The 18,860-nt window shown below is 42.1% G+C and overlaps 1 protein-coding gene across 2 annotated transcripts in view; it reads right to left on the bottom strand.

Annotated features, from left to right (window-relative positions):
* Positions 1 to 247: 247 nt before the first annotated feature.
* Positions 248 to 18,860, bottom strand: part of LOC133488661 (beta-1,3-galactosyltransferase 1-like) — a 108,049-nt gene continuing 89,436 nt past the window's right edge. The window contains exons 3-4 of one of the 2 annotated variants that reach the window (XM_061796803.1): positions 7,222 to 7,328; positions 248 to 2,512 (exon numbers count right to left, since the gene is read on the bottom strand). In XM_061796803.1, coding sequence (XP_061652787.1) covers positions 1,267 to 2,253 — 987 coding nt within the window. In that variant the 5' untranslated portion in view covers positions 2,254 to 2,512; positions 7,222 to 7,328 and the 3' untranslated portion in view covers positions 248 to 1,266. Of the gene's footprint in view, positions 2,513 to 6,448; positions 7,329 to 18,860 lie in introns of both variants that reach the window. The other variant, XM_061796812.1, reaches the window with a different exon arrangement.

An 18,860-nucleotide genomic window follows, 5' to 3' on the forward strand; every position in this document is an offset into this window, starting at 1 on the left:
GCTTCCACAAGACAGCCTAGAAAAATTGTGTTTCTCTTGCAGTGTAAGGAAAACAAGGACAGTTTTCCATCTCATAAAAACCTACATGAGATTTACTAAAAAGGCACGGTCACTACAGCTTTATCAACCCTGTTACTGTGTGGGGAAATTAGGTGTTATACCCTGCCATTATATTAGGCCTTGCATCATTCTGAAGATCAGAATACATATCTTTAGTATTAAATCCAACAAAAGCAAATAGAAAATCTTATAAAAATGCTTTATTTAATCTAAACACCCCAAACAGTAGGTAAGGTTTTCTCAGTACACACTTCCATTTACTTTCATTCACATTCAAGTAATCGAACATAAACAGTCCTCTGCACTGCCTGAGACAAATAGCTGCACAGTACACATTAAAATAAATAATATTCACTACTAATGCAAGCAGCAGATTCTCTTGTCCTTGATGCACAATAAAAACATAGTGGGATCCATTGTAAGAAAATATGCTTAAATATTTTACAGCATACCGTACATAGGCAAATGGGTTGTTTATTCATCATTTTTCCCTAGACGAGTCATTTAGTAATTTCACCGTTAAGTCATTGTGGTACCCACAACAAGGCCTGCTGCTGCCCTGTTTCCACCAAGCAGTGTTTTTTTGGTTCAAGTCTGTCATAAAAGTTGTGATAAGTACAAAAATAACTAATCTGTATAGTATTACTTTTTGGCACCTATTTGTCAAGACACCAACTTCAGTGATATGGTTACACAAGAGGTTCTTCTGCCTTTCATTAATTGGTTGACAGAGAAACATAACCTGCCACGAACTGATGGAACTTGGTGGAAACTTGGCTTAAATACAACAGAAGATAAAGGAACATTCAGTACAACTTGAGATCAACCTAAATGGCAAATGCAATGATTTCAAAGACCTGTATTGGTATTGAGCCAATCCTGGTCATTGATAACAGTTAATAATTTTGGTGATTAAAAAGAAGGCATGATGCTCATTACCTTCTGCCGTACAAGCGAGTGCGGAAGGCTGGATGCACTTGAAAACACTTCAAAAGATGGTGGACAAAAACGGGCATGCTTGAGTTTGTACTAAATAAACTCCTGGCAAAGCAATCCGCATTTGGCCAAAGCAGTGACTAGTCGGTCAATTCTCTCCTTTCAGCGCAATGCTTTGTGCTGTACAGTGTTTGCCAATGTTGGAAACGCAGGTGATAGAAGGTCAATCAATAGCTCCCTGACTCACAGAGTGAGGCTGGAGGAGTCCTGCTAACATTTAAGGTGTTTCTTGCTGGTCATGTCGTTCCATATGCGGTGCATCTCCTCGGGGGAGATCTGGTGGACAGTGACAACTCGGCGGTAGCGGCAGAGGCTGTACGCCATTTTCCAGTGGTTGAACCCACTGTTTTGGAATGGGTGGATCCCCAGCTTACGCAAACACACACCCACATACACATCCTCAAGATGTAGAAGCCTGGTGTGCAGTGAGGTTTGGTAGATAAGCTCGGCTACATCTGCCGAGAACACATAGCCAGTGCCAGAGCAAAATGGTGGGTACTTGCTGTCTGGGTACAAGTCTCTCGGCATGTACCACTTGCTTCGCATGTCTCTGATTGGCCCACCATTGATGACATAACCGGTGAAATATCTCCTCCTGGGCTTGGTGGTGGGCTTCAGGAGGTTGTAGATGAGGTTCTCCATATTGACAAATATATCACTGTCTGTCTTGAGAACATATTGGGCTTTAGAGCAATAGGTGGCCACCCAGCGCATCCCCATCAGCGTCTTCAGCGTCAGGTTGTGGTAAGAGTCAATAAAATCCTCAACTACAATGTCATGAAAGATTTGGCTCTCCTGCTCCACCATGTGGTTTAGGACAGCATCCGTGCTGCGACCCAACAAGAAGAGCGTGACCACGCGCACATCAGGAAATGTACTTTCATCACCCCACGTCTCTCTTATGGCCTGCCGTGCATCAAATTCCTTGTGAGTGGTGCTTATTAGAATGACAAGAAAAGGGGTCTCCGCCTCACATTTCTTGGCGTCATTGATGAGGTACCCAAAGTCATGCGGATTCAAAGACCGAGAGCGGTAGTTGCCAAAGGTGGTGTTTTTGTTGAGCTTGGGTGCCTTGCGAATCGGGATACTCAGCTGACCCACATAAGAGGTGGATGGGCGGGACACACTCAGATACCATAGAGCACTGGCCCAGCAAACCACTGTCAGCAAGTACAAACAGGAGACCTTAGAAGGCATCGCTGTTTACTAAGTGGGCTTAACCAGCATCGGAAACTCTAGGCTCTAGGCTTCCAGGCTTATATGGGGCGTCTTAGATTGGGCGATACAGCTTGAGGCCGCCTCCGGCATATGGGACATCAATCCTAAATAATGGACTTCTTTACTACCTAGTGTTGTGATTCAAAAGTGAATCGACAGATATTTCTTCTCATGGTCAACACCTTACTGTGTCCCATCGTCTTTCACAGAACTGCATGGGGCTTGTCTTCGACAGGATCTAAAATTGGATGACAAAACAGACTAGTCAGTACAAACCAAATCCCAAATTATGTAAGGGGAAGAAGCTAAGCATCAATACTTAAATCTCATATATTAATCTTTATAAGGATAGGTTTATTTATTTTTATACAAACTCAAATTCAAATAAAGTTGGGACATTTTGTCAAACATAGATCAAAACATAATACAATTTGCAAATCCTTTTCAACCTATATTCAAGTGAATACACTACAAAGACAAGATATTTAATGTTCAAACTGATGAACGTTATTGTTTGTTGTTGTTGTTGCAAATATTCTCTCATTGTAAATTTGATGCCTGCAACACATTTAAAAAAAGCTAGGGGCAACAAAAGACTGGGAAAGTTGAGGAATTCTCCAAAAAAACACTTGTTTGGAACAATGCAGAGGTCAACAGGTTAACTGGAAACCGGTGACTGTCATCATTGGGTGTAAAAGCAGCAACCCTGAAAGGCTCAGTTGTTCGTAAGCAAGGAAGGGGAGAGGTTCACCACTTTGTGAACACCTGCGTGAGCAAATAATACAACAGTTTAAGAACAAAGATTCAGAGAATCTTCAGAAATCGCTGCACGTAAGTGGCAAGGCTGAAAACCAACGTTGAGCACCCGTGACCTTCAATCCCTGAGGTGCATTAAAAACTGGCATCATTTTGTAAAGCAGGGGTGTCAAACTTATTTTAGTTCGCTGGCCACATTCACCCCAATTTGATCTCAAGTTGGCCGAACTAGTACAGTATATCATTGTCCTTATGAGCTATAAATAACGACGTCATTATTATTATTATTATTTATTAATGTTTTTTTTTTTTTGGTGCACATAATTACAACTACATTTGGAAAAATATTCACACTTATTGATTATTGTTTCAAATCATGAGGGATGTCAAATGTCATAACATAAATTCAAAATTATGAATCAGTGTTTTCATATATGGTTGCAAATTACAGATCACAGTAGATCTATAAATAGGGTTGGGCATCATTTGAATTTGAGCGATTCCGGTTCCGATTCCTTATTTCGATTCCAGTTCCAAACGATTCTCAATTCTGATTCTTTTACAGGTGTGTGTAAAAAAAGTTTGCATGGTTTAAATCCATTTTCTTAGCAGCCCGCAGCATAGACTAAAATGAAAATTTGGCTCAGGTTTCTTTATAACCAGAATCAATATCAAACCTATGAACTAAAGGCAATGTGTGTGGAACTAACCCAATTGACTTAATATTCATTGATTAATGTTTCAGCTAAAAGTTAAATATAGCATTGTTAAAAAAGTTATTTGGGACTGTTTCATCACATCAAATCATTTATATGTGCAAGTTTTAACTTGACTTCCTGTTTTAAGGTTGTAGCCTTTTATTTTTAAGGGTATTCAGCATTCTGGCACAAAAAGTAACTTCGCGCGGCACCGGTGATTTTTTTATTTTTTTTTTTTAAATGGATGAAACCAAATGCTATAAAACGCTGATTCCTTTCCCTACCCCCTATGAGGCACAAGGTTAGTGTTTGTGATACTGTGAGATGTTTATGTGATTTTTTTTCCCAATTCATTGTGATGTAAAGTTGCTACGGTGAAGTTTTAGCCCAATGTTAAGCGTTTTTTTCTTCTATCATCGGTGCTTCCGTTGGTTTGAAGACTAAAATAAACGCTAAAAACCATCAGTGCAAAAGTGCAACTAACCATTTACCTTGTTAGCTGTCTCAATGTTGGCATAGACGTATTTTATTGTTTCACTCACCCAATTGACTGAGAGTTGACTTCACCGAAGCTCCGCGCGGTGTGTTGCACTGAGGCGACTGGTCATTCATTTTAACAAAGTAAAGACACACTTTTGTTCGCCGCCGTCGCCATTGGGCACAAGCACGTCTACGTGCATGCTCTTCTTCGTTGGTTTACGGTGCTTCTTCGTTGGTTTACGCCACTTCTTCTTCGGGGTGGGCGGATTGTAGGCATCGAAATTGGTAACTGCAATGTTTTAATTTTAACGATTCCGGGAGAACCGGAACGTTAGTCCCAGTTCCAATCGGTTCTCGATTCTCGATGCCCAACCCCAATTCCAATGAAGTTGGGATGTTGTATTAAACATAAATAAAATCAGAATACAATGATTTGCAAATCATGTTCAACCTATATTTTAATTTAATACACTACAAAGACAAGATCTTTAATGTTCAAACTGGTAAACTTTATTGTTTTTAGCAAATAATCATTAACTTAGAATTTTATGGCTGCAACACGTTCCAAAATAGCTGGGACAGGGTCATGTTTACCACTGTGTTACATCACCTTTTCTTTTAACAACATTCAATAAACGTTTGGGAACTGAGGACACTAATTGTTGAAGCTTTGTCGGTGGAATTTTTACCCTTCATAATGCAAGTCTGGACTGCAGGCAGGCCAGTCTAGTACCCACACTCTTTTACTACGAAGCCACGCTGTTGTAACACGTGCAGAATGTGGTTTGGCATTGTCTTGCTAAAATAAGCAGGGGCGTCCATGAAAAAGACATTGCTTGGATGGCAGCATATGTTTCTCCAAAACCTGTATGTACCTTTCAGCATTAAGGGTGCCTTCACACATTTGTAAGTTACCCATGCCATTGGCACTAACACAGCCCCATACCATCACAGATGCTGGCTTTTTAACTTTGCGTCCATAACAGTCCGGATGGTTCTTTTCCTCTGGCCTGGAGGACACGACGTCCACAATTTCCAAAAACAATTAACAATTTAGCCAGTTAACAGCCAGCCAACTCTGTTATTCACTGAGTCCCACATCACTCAACATGCCCCGTCTTTTGGAGCCAGACACATTCAGTCACAGATACTAGAGTACTGTAAAACATGAGAATATTTGGTCACTACTTTGCAGATTTTTTTCTGTTGTGGGGGTGGTCAAGAACATAACCCCTTCAAGAAATGAGGGATTACTGTACTTCCAATGCAGCCACGACCCTGATGTCAGTTAAGCTATGCTGCCTCTGATCACGAGCTCTGTGGTGTAAAGAAATGGAAGCACTCCATGACAAAGTAGTATTTTCCTCAGCTCCACTGTCTGTTTGAAAATGCTATTCATATGCCTCTTATCCCCGTCAGACGTAGATGACAGTCAAGCTCACTCGAGCAGTTTGGCGAGTCGAGTCAGACAAAGTAAACGTCTAACATGGCAAATTATCAATATCCACTTGGTCTTCTGGTATGATCTATACCTCCAACCTCTGCTCCAAGAGGGTTCCCTCTCACATGCTCACTATAGGCCCTCTACACCTCAAACTCAGACTGGATCGAACATATGAACTTCAGATGCCTTAATGAGATGCCGCTTCATTAGTTAGACCAACGCTGCTGTGCTAATTTTACCAACTCTTAAAATCAAAACATTGCATCATATAATGCTCTATATTAAGTCTAAGTCTGGGTAGTCGTTTCCATTTATGGCCCCGATGAACTGCTTTTGGCAGTGTGATTTGTGCCCAAGAAGAAGCCGTGCAAACCTAAGCCATAATATTACCTCTCCAGTTTAACAGATGAGCTTATATGCTTGAGATCATGAGCAGATAATTTCTCAAAGCTCTTTTGCATTACAAATGAACAGAAACAACCAAAACAATTAAGAAAAAATAAACAAGGACAGGCATAATGATAAAAATCTACATCTCATGCTATGTTGAAAGCCAGAGAATAGAAGTTGTCTTTAAACTAGATAAATAAAATAAAATAATCCATCCATCCATTTTCTGAGCCGCTTCTCCTCACTAGGGTCGCAGGCGTGCTGGAGCCTATCCCAGCTATCATCAGGCAGGAGGCGCGATACACCCTGAACTGGTTGCCAGCCAATTGCAGTGCACATACAAACAAACAACCATTCACACTCACATTCACACCTACGGGCAATTTAGAGTTGTTAATTAACCTACCACGCATGTTTTTCGGATGTGGGAGGAAACTGGAGTGCCTGGAGAAAACCCGGGGAGAACATGCAAACTCCACACAGGCGGGGCCGGGTTTGAACCCCGGTCCTCAGAACTGTGAGGTAGACGCTCTAACCAGTCGGCCACCGTGCCTCCAAAATAAAATAAAATAAAATTAAAAAACATCAACTGTAGGGCCTGCCTGATGTATAGCAGTAGTTTGTTCCACAGTTTCAGAGCAACAATTGATAAGGCACATTCACATCTGAGCCTGTACTGCACCTTCAGGATAACATTTGGTCTATTGACCAAAGTGGATGAGCTGGAGTGTATGACAGGAGCGAGTCTGTAATGTAGGGAAGTGCAATACCATGTAAAGATTTAAAAATGAACAACAATCATGTTGGCTATGTTACAATTTGTGAAAGGTTGGACCCCAAAGCAGCAACAGAGTATACATATAATTCAGTAGTCTTCAAAAAAAGTAAAAATAACAAATGAAACTGTTTAAATACAAAAGAGCAAAAACTGGGGAACAAAAGGCACTACCAAACGGGTAGGAACAAACTAACTGAAAAACTATGGTGCAAGGAAAAAGCAAACAACTAAAACACACAGCTAACAGTGAATTGAGGAGGGCGCAAAGAGGGTCACTAGGAGGTGGCAAAAACCCATAGGAACAGGGACCAAAAACAAGGAGCAAATCCTACAAAATAATGTTGGAGGAAGACAGGTTGCCAATGGCTATAAACAGAATAACAAGAGGATTGATCCAGCACCTTCCTGGTGTGCCTGCAGCGCCTAAGACTGAGAGCTGATTGGCAATCGCTCCCAGGTGCGCACCTCCTTGCTCACTCCGCTCACTCCACACACTCCACCGCGCCCCCTAAAGGAAACAAGAAAAACAACTCTGAGCACGCTGACAACAAGGAACAAAACAACAGACATAACATGACAGTCTCAGCCATAAGTGTCAAACTCAAGGCTCGGGGGTCAGATGTGGCTCGCCACATCATTTTATGTGGCCTGCGAAAGCAAATACTGCTCTTCAACTTCTGTGTTTTTAGCTAAAATCTGTACCCAAATTCCAAATTGTGATAATAATAAATAATAATGTTGAGATATTGCATATTTCTGTTACCAAACCCTTCTTCGACAGTAATTTAAAAAATATTTGAACAAACTATTATCCCTCAATTTGTTGTGTAATGGTAATAATATGATTTGGCCATCTGAGGGAAATCATAACTACAATGCGGCCCGAGACAAAAATGAGTTTGACACCCCTGGTCTAAGCCTTTAACTAGTATAAATATAGTATTCAATGCAAATCTGAAACTGAGCGTACACATTCAGCAAGTAGTAGGACACACCTGGGTAATGAAAACTATTAGTCACAGGTTCCAATAATAATTGGCATCAAACAAAAGGTGCTTTATTCAAAGTTGTGTATCAGATTGAGATGTAAATAATTGGAAACAAGTACAAATAAAAGCTGAAATTTTGATCTCGTCCAATATTCATCTTTTGATGTTAAATCAAAATGTTTTCAGTCTACAGTAAAAACTAACGATTTGACCAAATTGTTTCAAGCCTTTTGGAGCCAGTGCACTGCAAACCCAAACATAAGCCAATCTTTCTTCATTACCATCATGATACAGGATCAGAAGTTGTAGGACGCGCAAAAGAAAACTACATTTGGTGATTAGCAACAAAACACTTCATGAAGATCCTATTAGCGATACTGGATATGTGAAATGTGCTAAGAATGTGATAGCATGCTTTTGGAAGGTGACGGTCCTGATGTAAAAGCAGCTCGTCATTTCATCAGGGAAAATTATTTGTCTTGTGGGGGCTTGAAGCTTCTTTTCATTTGGACTTTTCTCCTATTCCACCCCCATTTATGCTATCTCCCTTGCCCTATTGCGCGTCTCTTGTTTTCTCTCTGAAGCATAGTCATCAATCTCTTGCCCAGCAGAATCCATCTCATCATCATTGATTTTCCACACTTCCTCCTCATCTTCTCAATCACTCAGTCTTTCTACACACCACGAGCTGCTTCTTCTATCTTTGCATGTTTCACTACATCTCATTCCATCTTTATTGATGTCAATCTCACACATGCAGTGTTTTTCCCAGTTTGGCATCCCATTTCCCACATTCTTGCTCATCTTCATGTATTTTTTTTTCATGTGAGTACTTTTTCTCTTTTGAGCGTGCTAGCTCTGACTTAGTGACAGACCCTACTGCAATCAGTCAGCTAAGACAATCACAATCTACACTTCCTTCAATACATCTCCTGCTTCCATGACACAATCACTAAACCGTCATGTTTATCTCCTTGACCTTGCCTTTCACTCCTCCTGAATGTAAATCAGTTTTCTTCCACTTCCTCTTTTATTGCTTTCGTCCCCCAAAATGAATATGCACTAAGACTGATGGAATGATGAATGCATTGCTTCATGCTGTCCAGTCACTTTAAATAAAGTCCCTGAATGAAAAGGGATAAACAGACCTCCAAAAGAAGATGGAAATATACGATAGAATCGTCACTTTTGATTGTGGCAAAGGCAGTCTCTGCACACACAAAGATCCACTGATCCACCAATTCTGAGAAAATCATATGGCTATAAGTGAACAAATTATCCAGTTATGAATGATACTCAGCCAGTTCAGGGTGTACCCCGCCTCCTGCCCGATGATAGCTGGAATAGGGTCCAGCACGCCCGCGACCCTAGTGAGGAGAAGCAGCTCAGAAAATGGATGGATGGATGGATGGATGAATTATACTATATAAGTACTATCACAAAGCAATCAAGTTTCATCAAATCTATGAAAAATGTCACAACTTTTTTTGTCAAAATTATGCAAACATGTTGGAATCCAAAGCACTGTCACTAACCCCCAAAAATACATATAAACTTGACCCGTCTTCTTGAAAAAACAACAAATCAATCCACCGTATTCAGTTTATCAGTTTATTTTTGAAAGGGGATATGCAATGCAATTTCATAAAACACATGAAGTACACATGGTTAAAAAAGCCAGAATTAGCCAGAAGGCTAGTATTCTTGTCTCTGTGCTTAAAGTGCGTACAATAATGAGCTTTGGTTGAGTCTTTTTAATTTGAAAAAGAGTATGGAGATGCCTTGATATTTTTGGGTGAACCAGTGCATTCTAAAATGTAAATGAAGTGATTACTTAAAATGATTACAAAAAAATTCTAATTGATTTAAAAAAATTATGACACAAAAAAGGATTATTAATTTATTACATGACATGAGAAGAATAACATTGAACATGATTCAGCAAGTGTGATTGCAGTGAATTGTTTTTGTGATCTGCTAATCTAAGATGGTTGCCATGACAGCAAAGTGACAGAGAAAAGCAAAAAAAGAAGATGATGAGAACTCCGGCACCAGTGTTTGGAATATACTGTACAGCCCCTCCATGGCCATCGCCGGGATGTCAATTTAGCAATCTCCCACTAAGCTGTGCTGCAGTGGCAGCTGCTCCAATAAGCCTCACACTGTAGCAAGACTCCACTCTGTGATCACTTCACCGTGCAGGTACTCTTGTATATGGTTATCCAATCCAAGCGGACAAAAACAAATAAGCATCTCTTCATTGACAGAGGAACATATTGAGATGTGAGACAGGGAATTACTTCAGTACCCCAAAAGTAAATTTGGAAAATATGTTAGCACGTCTACCTCACAGTTCTGAGGACCGGGGTTCAAATCCCGCCCCCGCCTGTGTGGAGTTTGCATGTTCTCCCCGTGCCTATGTGGCTTTTCTCCGGGAACTCCCACATCCTAAAAACATGCATGGTATGTTGATTGAAGACTCTAAATTGCCCATAAGTTTGCATGTGTGCGTGAATGGTTGTTTGTTTATATGTGCCCTGCGATTGGCTGGCGACCAGTTCAGGGTGTACTCTGCCTCTCGCCCAGAGTCAGCTGGGATAGGCTTCAGCACGCCCGCAACCCAAATGAGAATAAGCAGTATGGAAAATGGATGGATGGATGAATACATACAGGTTAAAAATTACAACTTGCAATCATAATATTAAAGAAATTAATTCCACCTGTAGATTTCATTATCATGCTGCATGTTTTGTTCTATTGTCGTTCCAATCAGGTGACCTCAATAAGCCAGTGAAAAGCTTGGAGGCATCAGATGTGGGAGGTTCTTGTTTCATGTTGCCCCATATATTTGATTGGTGTCATTAGCGTTGCGTGAAGTGACCTTGCTCAGGAGGGCCATGGCAGTGCATATACAATGGGTACGGAAAGTATTCAGACCCCCTTAAATTTGTCACTCTTTTTTATATTTCAGCCATTTGCTAAAATCCTTGAAGTTATTTTTTTTCTACAATAATGTACACACAGCACCTTATATTGATAGAAAAAAACTTCATTGTTTAAACTTTTGCAGATTTATTAAAAAAAGAAAAACTGAAATATCACCCAGCCATAAGTATTCAGACCCTTTGCTCAGTATTTAGTAGAAGCACCCTTTTGAGCAAATACAGCCATGAGTCTTTTTGGGAATGATTTAACAAGTTTTTCACACCTGGATTTGGGGATCATCTCCCATTCCTCCTTGCAGCTCCTCTCCAGTTCTGTCAGGTTGGATGATGAACGTTGGTGGGCAGCCATTTTCAGGGATGCTCAGTTGGGTTTAAGTCAAGGTTCTGGCTGAGTCATTCAAGAACAATCATGACGTTGTCCTGAAGCCACTCCTTCGTTATTTTAGCTGTGTGCTTAGGGTCATTGTCTTTTTGGAAGGTGAACCTTCGGCCCAGTCTGAGGTTCTGAGCACTCTGGAGAAGGTTTTCGCCCAGGATATCCCTGTACTTGGCCGCATTCATCTTTTCTTCAATTGCAACCAGTCATCCTGTCCTTGCAGCTGAAAAACACCCCCACAGCATGATGCTGCCACCACCATGCTTCACTGTTGGCACTGTATTGCACAGGTGATGAGCAGTGACTGGTTTTCTCCACACATGCCACTTAGAATTAAGGCCAACTATTTCTATCTTGGTCTCATCAGACCAGAGAATCTTATTTCTCACCATCTTGGAGTCCTTCAGCTTTTTTTTTTTTTTTTTAAATAAAATCCATGCGGGCTTTCATGTGTCTTGCACTGAGGAGAGGCTTCCACAGAGTTGGGCCACTCTGCCATAAAGCCTCGAATGGTGGAGGGCTGCAGTGATGGTTGACTTTCTAGAACTTTCTCCCATCTCCCGACTGCATCTCTGGAGCTCAGCCAAAGTGATCTTTGGGTTCTTCTTTACCTCTCTCACCAAGGCTATTCTTCCCCAATTGCTCAGTTTGGCCGGACGGCCAGCTCTAGTAAGGATTATGATCGTCCCAAACGTCTTCCATTTCAGGATTATGGAGGCCACTTTGCTCTTAGGAAACTTATGTGCAGCAGAATTTTTTTTTGTAACTTTGGCCAGATCTGTGCCTTGCCACAATTCTGACTCTGAGCTCTTCAGGCAGTTCCTTTGACCTCATGATTCTCATTTGCTCTGACATGCACTGTGAGCTGTAAGGTCTTATATAGACAGGTTTGTGGCTTTCCTATTCAAGTTCAATCAGTATAATCAAACACAGCTGGACTCAAATGAAGGTGTAGAACCATCTCAAGGATGATCAGAAGAAATGGACAGCCCCCCGAGTTAAATATGAGTGTCACAGCATAGGGTCTGAATACTTACGGCTGTGTAATATTTCAGTTTTTCTTTTTTAATAAATCAGCAAAAATTTCAATTACGTTTCTATATGGGGTGCTGTGTGTATATTAATGAGGAAAAAGATTAACTTAAATGATTTTAACAAATGGCTGCAATATAACAGAGAGAAAAATTTAAGGGGGTCTGAAAACTTTCCATACTCACTGTACATGGGACAGAGTCAAAGACAGAGAAATAGAGAGAGACAGAGAAAGAGAGAGAGAGAGAGAGAGAGATAGATAGAGAGAGAGAGAGAGAGAGAGAGAGAGAGAGGTGTTTTCATAGACCGTAACATCTATGCCGTTAGGTGCGTGGTGTGTAAGAGCATGGAGGACAGACGCGTCAGAGGATAAATAAATCATGTGGTGAACCCCAGGCCCACATTTTACAGGCTCACTGCCTTGTTTAATATTGCAGATTTAATGACTGGCAGGGGAAAACAAGAAGAAACCTCCATCACTGGCAGTTTTCATAGCTGCTAATTTTATAAGTTGTTTTGTACGAGATGCTCTACTCAAATACATACAGTAGTCCAAGCGTGGCTTATAATTACGATTTAACAATAAAATACAAAATGGTTACTGTATTAACATTTCGACAATAAATCACAGCCATATAGGGTATATAAACAATGTCATGTGAGACGTCAGCCTACTGTGTGAGCTCACCATCAAAGCATCAAAGGACTGACTCTGGGTATGTGTTTTGCTTTTTCTTTGGCTTTTTGTGACTCTTTCCCATAAGAAGAGGAACATAAGAACAAAGAACAAATAGACACCGTAAATAAAACAAAGCAATAATAGTCCATCTTTACAATACACGGGGTTGTTTTATCGTATTTGCATTTTAATATTAACAATGGTGAACTATTATAGTGAACCCTGACCTTCGATCCCTCAGGCGGCACTGCATCAAAAACTGACATCAATGTGTAAAGGATATCATCACATGGGCTCAGGATCACTTCAGAAAACCAATGTCAGTAAATACATTTCGGCGCTACATACGTAAGTGCAACTTGAAACTCTACTAAGCAAAGCAAAAGCCGTTTATCAAAAACACCCAGAAACGCCGCCGGCTTCTCTGGGCCCGAGCTCATCTAAGATGGACTGATGCAAAGTGGAAAAGTGTTTTGTGGTCCGACGAGTCCACATTTCAAAAAGTTTTTGGGAAATTGTGGACGTCGTGTCCTGTGGGCCAAAGAGGAAAAGAACCATCCGGACTGTGATGGACACAAAGTTCAAAAGCCAGCAACTGTGATCGTATGGGGCTGTTAGTGCCAATGGCATGGGTAACTTACACATCTGTGAAGGCACCATTAATGCTGAAAGGTACATACAGGTTTTGGAAAAACAACAGCTGCCATCCAAGCAACGTCTTTTTCATGGACAACCCTGCTTATTTCAGCAAGACAATGCCAAACCACATTCTGCATGTGTTACAACAGTGTGGGTTTGTAGTAAAAGAGTGCGGGTACTAGACTGGCCTGCCTGCAGTCCAGACCTGTCTCCCATTGAAAATGTATGGTGCATTATGAAGCGTAAAATACGACAAAGGAGACCTCTGACTGTTGAACAGCTGAAGCTGTACATCAAGCAAGAATGGGAACGAATTCCACCTCCAAAGCTTCAACAATTAGTGTCTATCCATCCATCCATCCATTTTCTGAGCCGCTTCTCCTCACTAGGGTCGCGGGCGTGCTGGAGCCCATCCCAGCCACCATCGGGCAGGAGGCGGGGCACACCCCGAACTGGTTGCCAGCCAAACACAGGGCACACACAAACAAACAACCATTCGCACTCACAGTCACACCCACGGGCAATTTTGAGTCTCCAATTAATGCATGTTTTTGGGGTCCGGTTTGGTGGCCTCAGTATTGCAACTCTGTTTTTTGCAGATGATGTGGTTCTGTTGGCTTCATCAGGCCGTGATCTTCAACTCTCACTGCAGCAGTTCGCAGCCGAGTATGAAGCGGCTGGGATGAGAATCAGCACCTCCAAATCTGAGACCATGGTCCTTGGTTGGAAAAGGGTGGAGTGCCCTCTCCAGGTCGGGGATGAGATCCTGCCCAAAGTGGAGGAGTTCAAATATCTTGGGGTCTTGTTCACGAGTGAGGGAAGAATGGAACGGGAGATTGACAGGCGGATCGGTGTAGCGTCTGCAGTGATGTGGACTTTGTATCGGTCTGTTGTGGTGAAGAAGGAGCTAAGCCGAAAGGCGAAGCTCTCGATTTATTGGTCGATCTACGTTCCTACCCTCACCTATGGTCACGAGCTGTGGACCGTGACTGAAAGAACAAGATCCTGGATATAAGCGGCCGAAATGAGTTTCCTCCGCAGGGTGTCCGGGCTCTCCCTTAGAGATAGGGTGAGAAGCTCGGTCATCCGGGAGGATCTCAGAGTAGAGTCGCTGCTCCTCCACATCGAGAGGAGCCAGATGAGGTGGCTGGGGCATCTGATTCGGATGCCTCCCGGACGCCTCCCTGGTGAGGTATTCCGGGCATGTCCCACCGGGAGGAGACCCCGGGGACAACCCAGGATTTGCTGGAGAGACTACGTCTCTCAGCTTGCCTGGGAACGCTTCGGGATCCCCTCGGAAGAGCTAGAGGAAGTGGCTGGGGAGAGGGAAGTCTGGCTTCCCTACTGAGGCTGCTGCCCCCGCGACCCGAACCTCGGATGCATGGATGGATGGATGGATGGATGGATAATCTAACACTGAATACCAAAAGCTTTCTTACAAATGTGGGAAATGTGTAAAAGTGCGCAGTAATTTACTGCCCCTATGCTTATACTTCCGTCCCTGATCTCAGTGCCGGACTGTTAAATTTGCCCTATGCTCAACAGGAGGTTGTGCAGAAATACCTTCTTCTGCCGCATAGCATTTGATCCTCTTTACTGCAATCTTCTGCCAAGTTTCAAAACCATTGTGCCACTTTCTGAGCATTCAAAGGAAAAAGTTACGTGTGAGGAATTTAACAGAAATGACCAAATGGGTTAGCATCCCTCTTAATGTGAGCGAGCGAGGAACAATTAAAATGTTAGTGTTGTGCAGCACACAACTTGACACTGGGAAGGCTTTTGTTTCTTGAATGGTGAAGCCACGGTGATTTTGGAGGATGAGCGGTGCCAGTCCAATAGACAGCATGACAGGCCATGAGATGGACACGGTGAGCTTAGTGCAAAGCCTCAAAATTCAAAGTAGATTAGGGCTGACAGAGGAAATTGGATATCAATAGCGGCCAACAGATTTGGCAGCTGTACAGAGGCCTGATGCTCTATCCCTACTTCAGTGCTCATCTGAGCCAAAACCAGCCTGGTGCAGATTTGTTCTGCAGCCAGGCAGCGTTTCCAGAAAGTTTTGCTCACAAACGTGACCAATGTCACCACAAAGGGCATCATCATCAACGTTGAAAGTTTAAATTAAAGTTGATTGTGTTTTTAACTTGTAAAAGTTTCCTTCCCATCTGGTGCTCCATTTAAAAATAGCTGACCAGGTCAAAAAGACCACGTCTGCGCAAGCAAACACCACCTTCAGCCATCTCCCCACGTGGTGGTGTAGACCTGCACTTTGAATACTAAGCACTTTCATACATTGAAAATGACAGGGATACAGGTGAGTAATACATTTCACTGTCCAACTGGATGACATGGATGTTACACAATAATCAAGCTCAATGCTGCATTAGGGGAAGTGGAGACAGGGCCCCAAGTTATCATTAGAATTATGGTAATGCCGATGGAACTAGACCTGCACCCAGAGTGAATGTGGTTATTATCCTTATGTGATGCTATTTGTTGAGAAGAAGAAGCAAAGTAAGGCAGCACATTTCTGATAAAGCACAACTGAGGCAAAGAAAAGGTATTAAACATCCATTCATCCATTTTCTGTACCGCTTTATCCTCACAAGGGTCGCGGGATTGCCGGATCCTATCCCAGCTAACTTCAGGCGACAGGCGGGGTACACCCTGAACTGGTCGCCAGCCAATCGCAGGGCACATATAAACAAACAAAACATTCGTGCACACATTCACAACTAAGGGCAATTTAGAATCCTCAATCAACCTACCGTGCATGTTTTTGGGATGTGGGAGGAAACCGGAGTGCCCGGAGAAAAACCACGCAGGCACAGGGAGAACATGCAAACTCCACACAGGCGGGGCCGGGATTTGAACCCTGGTCCTCAGAACTGTGAGGCAGATATGCTAACCAGTCGTCCACCGTGCCGCCAGGTATTAAACAGTTGGGGATTAATAGAGGGGAACACTGTTGTAATAATCTCCGTTCATCTGGATGTAGAAGGTGATGAAATCTTGCAGCTCAAGGAGGCCAGGACGAGGTGCTTTACTGTCAAATATAAATATGTCTTGACACAGGGAGCATCTGGAGTGGTACAATTCAGTGCCTTCTGGAAGGAGGAGAATTTTATTTTTAAGACAATTAGCACAGACCTGTGCTAGTGAATGCACATAGTGAATGTCTCTGTGAGTTCATAACCGAAATAGAAAGGGACTTGAACTAAATTGAATTCTAAGGACAAAATGATCCTGTCATTATTTACATTGCCATCTCTTTCCCCTGCATTTACTCACGCCAGTGAAATTGTTTGAAAGTATCTTGAACATTAGCTGCAGCTGCTGTAAAAAAAAATTCTACTGATCCAGCTTTGGCAGTTATTTTATTTTTTTTAAGGTGCTTCTTTTTAATTAGATGTTCTTTTAGGCCTGGTCCATCAGAATGGCTGCCCACATAACAATACAGACCAACAGGGCATCAGTTTCTACAGGAATGACAAGGCCTTTGTCTCAGTCATCTGATGAACTTTATGCGAATTAAGTGTGTCAGAGCTGAGCACCAATAAAAAGTTTCAACTTAAAGACATCAATTTTAAACAGAACACATCAGTGGAGAATTTTGAGAGGTAAGTTTTGAATTATTGTTCTCAAGACAAATTTCAGATTTAGTTTTTAAAAAATATATAATTCTACTTGTGCCTCCAAAAAAGACAATACATAAAAACAAACACAAGACATTCTAAAATACAAGCGCAGTTGAAAGGAAGAGAAAATACAGAAAATGAGGTTGGTCACTCTTTAGCATCTATGACAGTTTCTGACGTTCTAGCTTGATTTTCCATTAAAAAATGTGGAGTGGTTGTGTGTGAATCTTTGTCTGAAATATGAGTTCAGATGTCCATGATGTATGGCCCAAAAGAAAGCTGGAGCTGCACTTTGTATGTATAGGAACAGTGGACCCATCCATCCATTTTCTGAGCCGCTTCTCCTCACAAGGGTCGCGGGCGTGCTGGAGCCTATCCCAGCTATCATCGGGCAGGAGGCGGGGTACACCCTGAACTGGTTGCCAGCCAATCGCAGGGCACATCGAAACAAACAACCATTCGCACTCACAGTCATGCCTACGGGCAATTTAGAGTCTCCAATTAATGCATGTTTTTGGGATGTGGGAGGAAACCGGAGTGCCCAGAGAAAACCCACACAGGCACGGGGAGAACATGCAAACTCCACACTGGCGGGTCCGGGGATTGAACCCGGGTCCTCAGAACTGTGAGGCTGACGCTCTAACCAGTCGTCCACCGTGCCGCCTCAAACAATTAACAGCAGTCAATTTATTATTTTAATAATTCACCCGTAAAAGACTAAATTTATATTAGTGCAAACAACATGAAAATACAGAGCTGTATTTAAGTTAAAAACAATTGTGCAGCTGAGACAATATAGAAAATAAATAAGAAGAAGAATATCTAAATTAGTCACTCACTTGATTTATTTTTTTTTGGCAGAGTTTTTATGATGGATGCCCTTCCTGAGGTAACTCACCCATTTTTTGCCATCTGCACGAAAACAGCATGTACCACTACACTACCTGTGCAGCAGAGTGAATGGAGTAACCCACCCCAAAACAAACAACATCTGAAACAGGCTGCTGTGAAAGCCTGGAAAAGCCTCCCAAAAGAAGAATGCAAATGTTTGATTATGTAAATGGACATGCTTGATACACTTATTACAAAGAAGTGCTGTATTTGCAACTATTGGTTCTTATTCACTTAGGTCTACTGTATTTTAGGTTTAGCTTTTCTAATACATTTGCTAAAAAATGTTGTGTTTTGTTCAAAACAAATGACCGTCTCAGTTGAGAAGGAGATCCAGATGTAAATACTTGGACATAAAAGCTGAAATGTCGATCTGTTGTTGACCCAAAAGTGCTTGCTCATGTACGGTTCCATTGGTCCTTGAATGAGTGACAAGTGTGGTCTGTGACCTGCGCCACGAGTAAAATGCCCTGAGACAACTTCGGTTCTGATTTGGCAAAACATAGGTAAAAGTGAATTAAACTGTTCTAGTGGGTTGTAGTGGTCCTGAACCTTTTCTTTGAATTTGCCACTTATTCAAATGTACATACAGTAGCTGTTGCCCACTGGCTGCACTGTAGCTCAGCTTTAAGGGATTAAGCAGTTATCAGGGACACCATCTTGGCGCAGGCAGGCCAACACAAACAGGCTGAACACATCCCATTACATAGCAGGGGACTGACAACTACGACTGTCCAGATAACACACAGCCTTGGGCAACAGTACCATATTTTCACGACCGTAAGGCGCACTGTATTAAAAGGCGCAGTGTCAGTTACGGGGTCTATTTCTGTATTTAAGACATACACAAG

Source organism: Phyllopteryx taeniolatus, chromosome 1 (assembly GCF_024500385.1).
Source record: "Phyllopteryx taeniolatus isolate TA_2022b chromosome 1, UOR_Ptae_1.2, whole genome shotgun sequence".
NCBI classification, from domain to species: domain Eukaryota; kingdom Metazoa; phylum Chordata; class Actinopteri; order Syngnathiformes; family Syngnathidae; genus Phyllopteryx; species Phyllopteryx taeniolatus.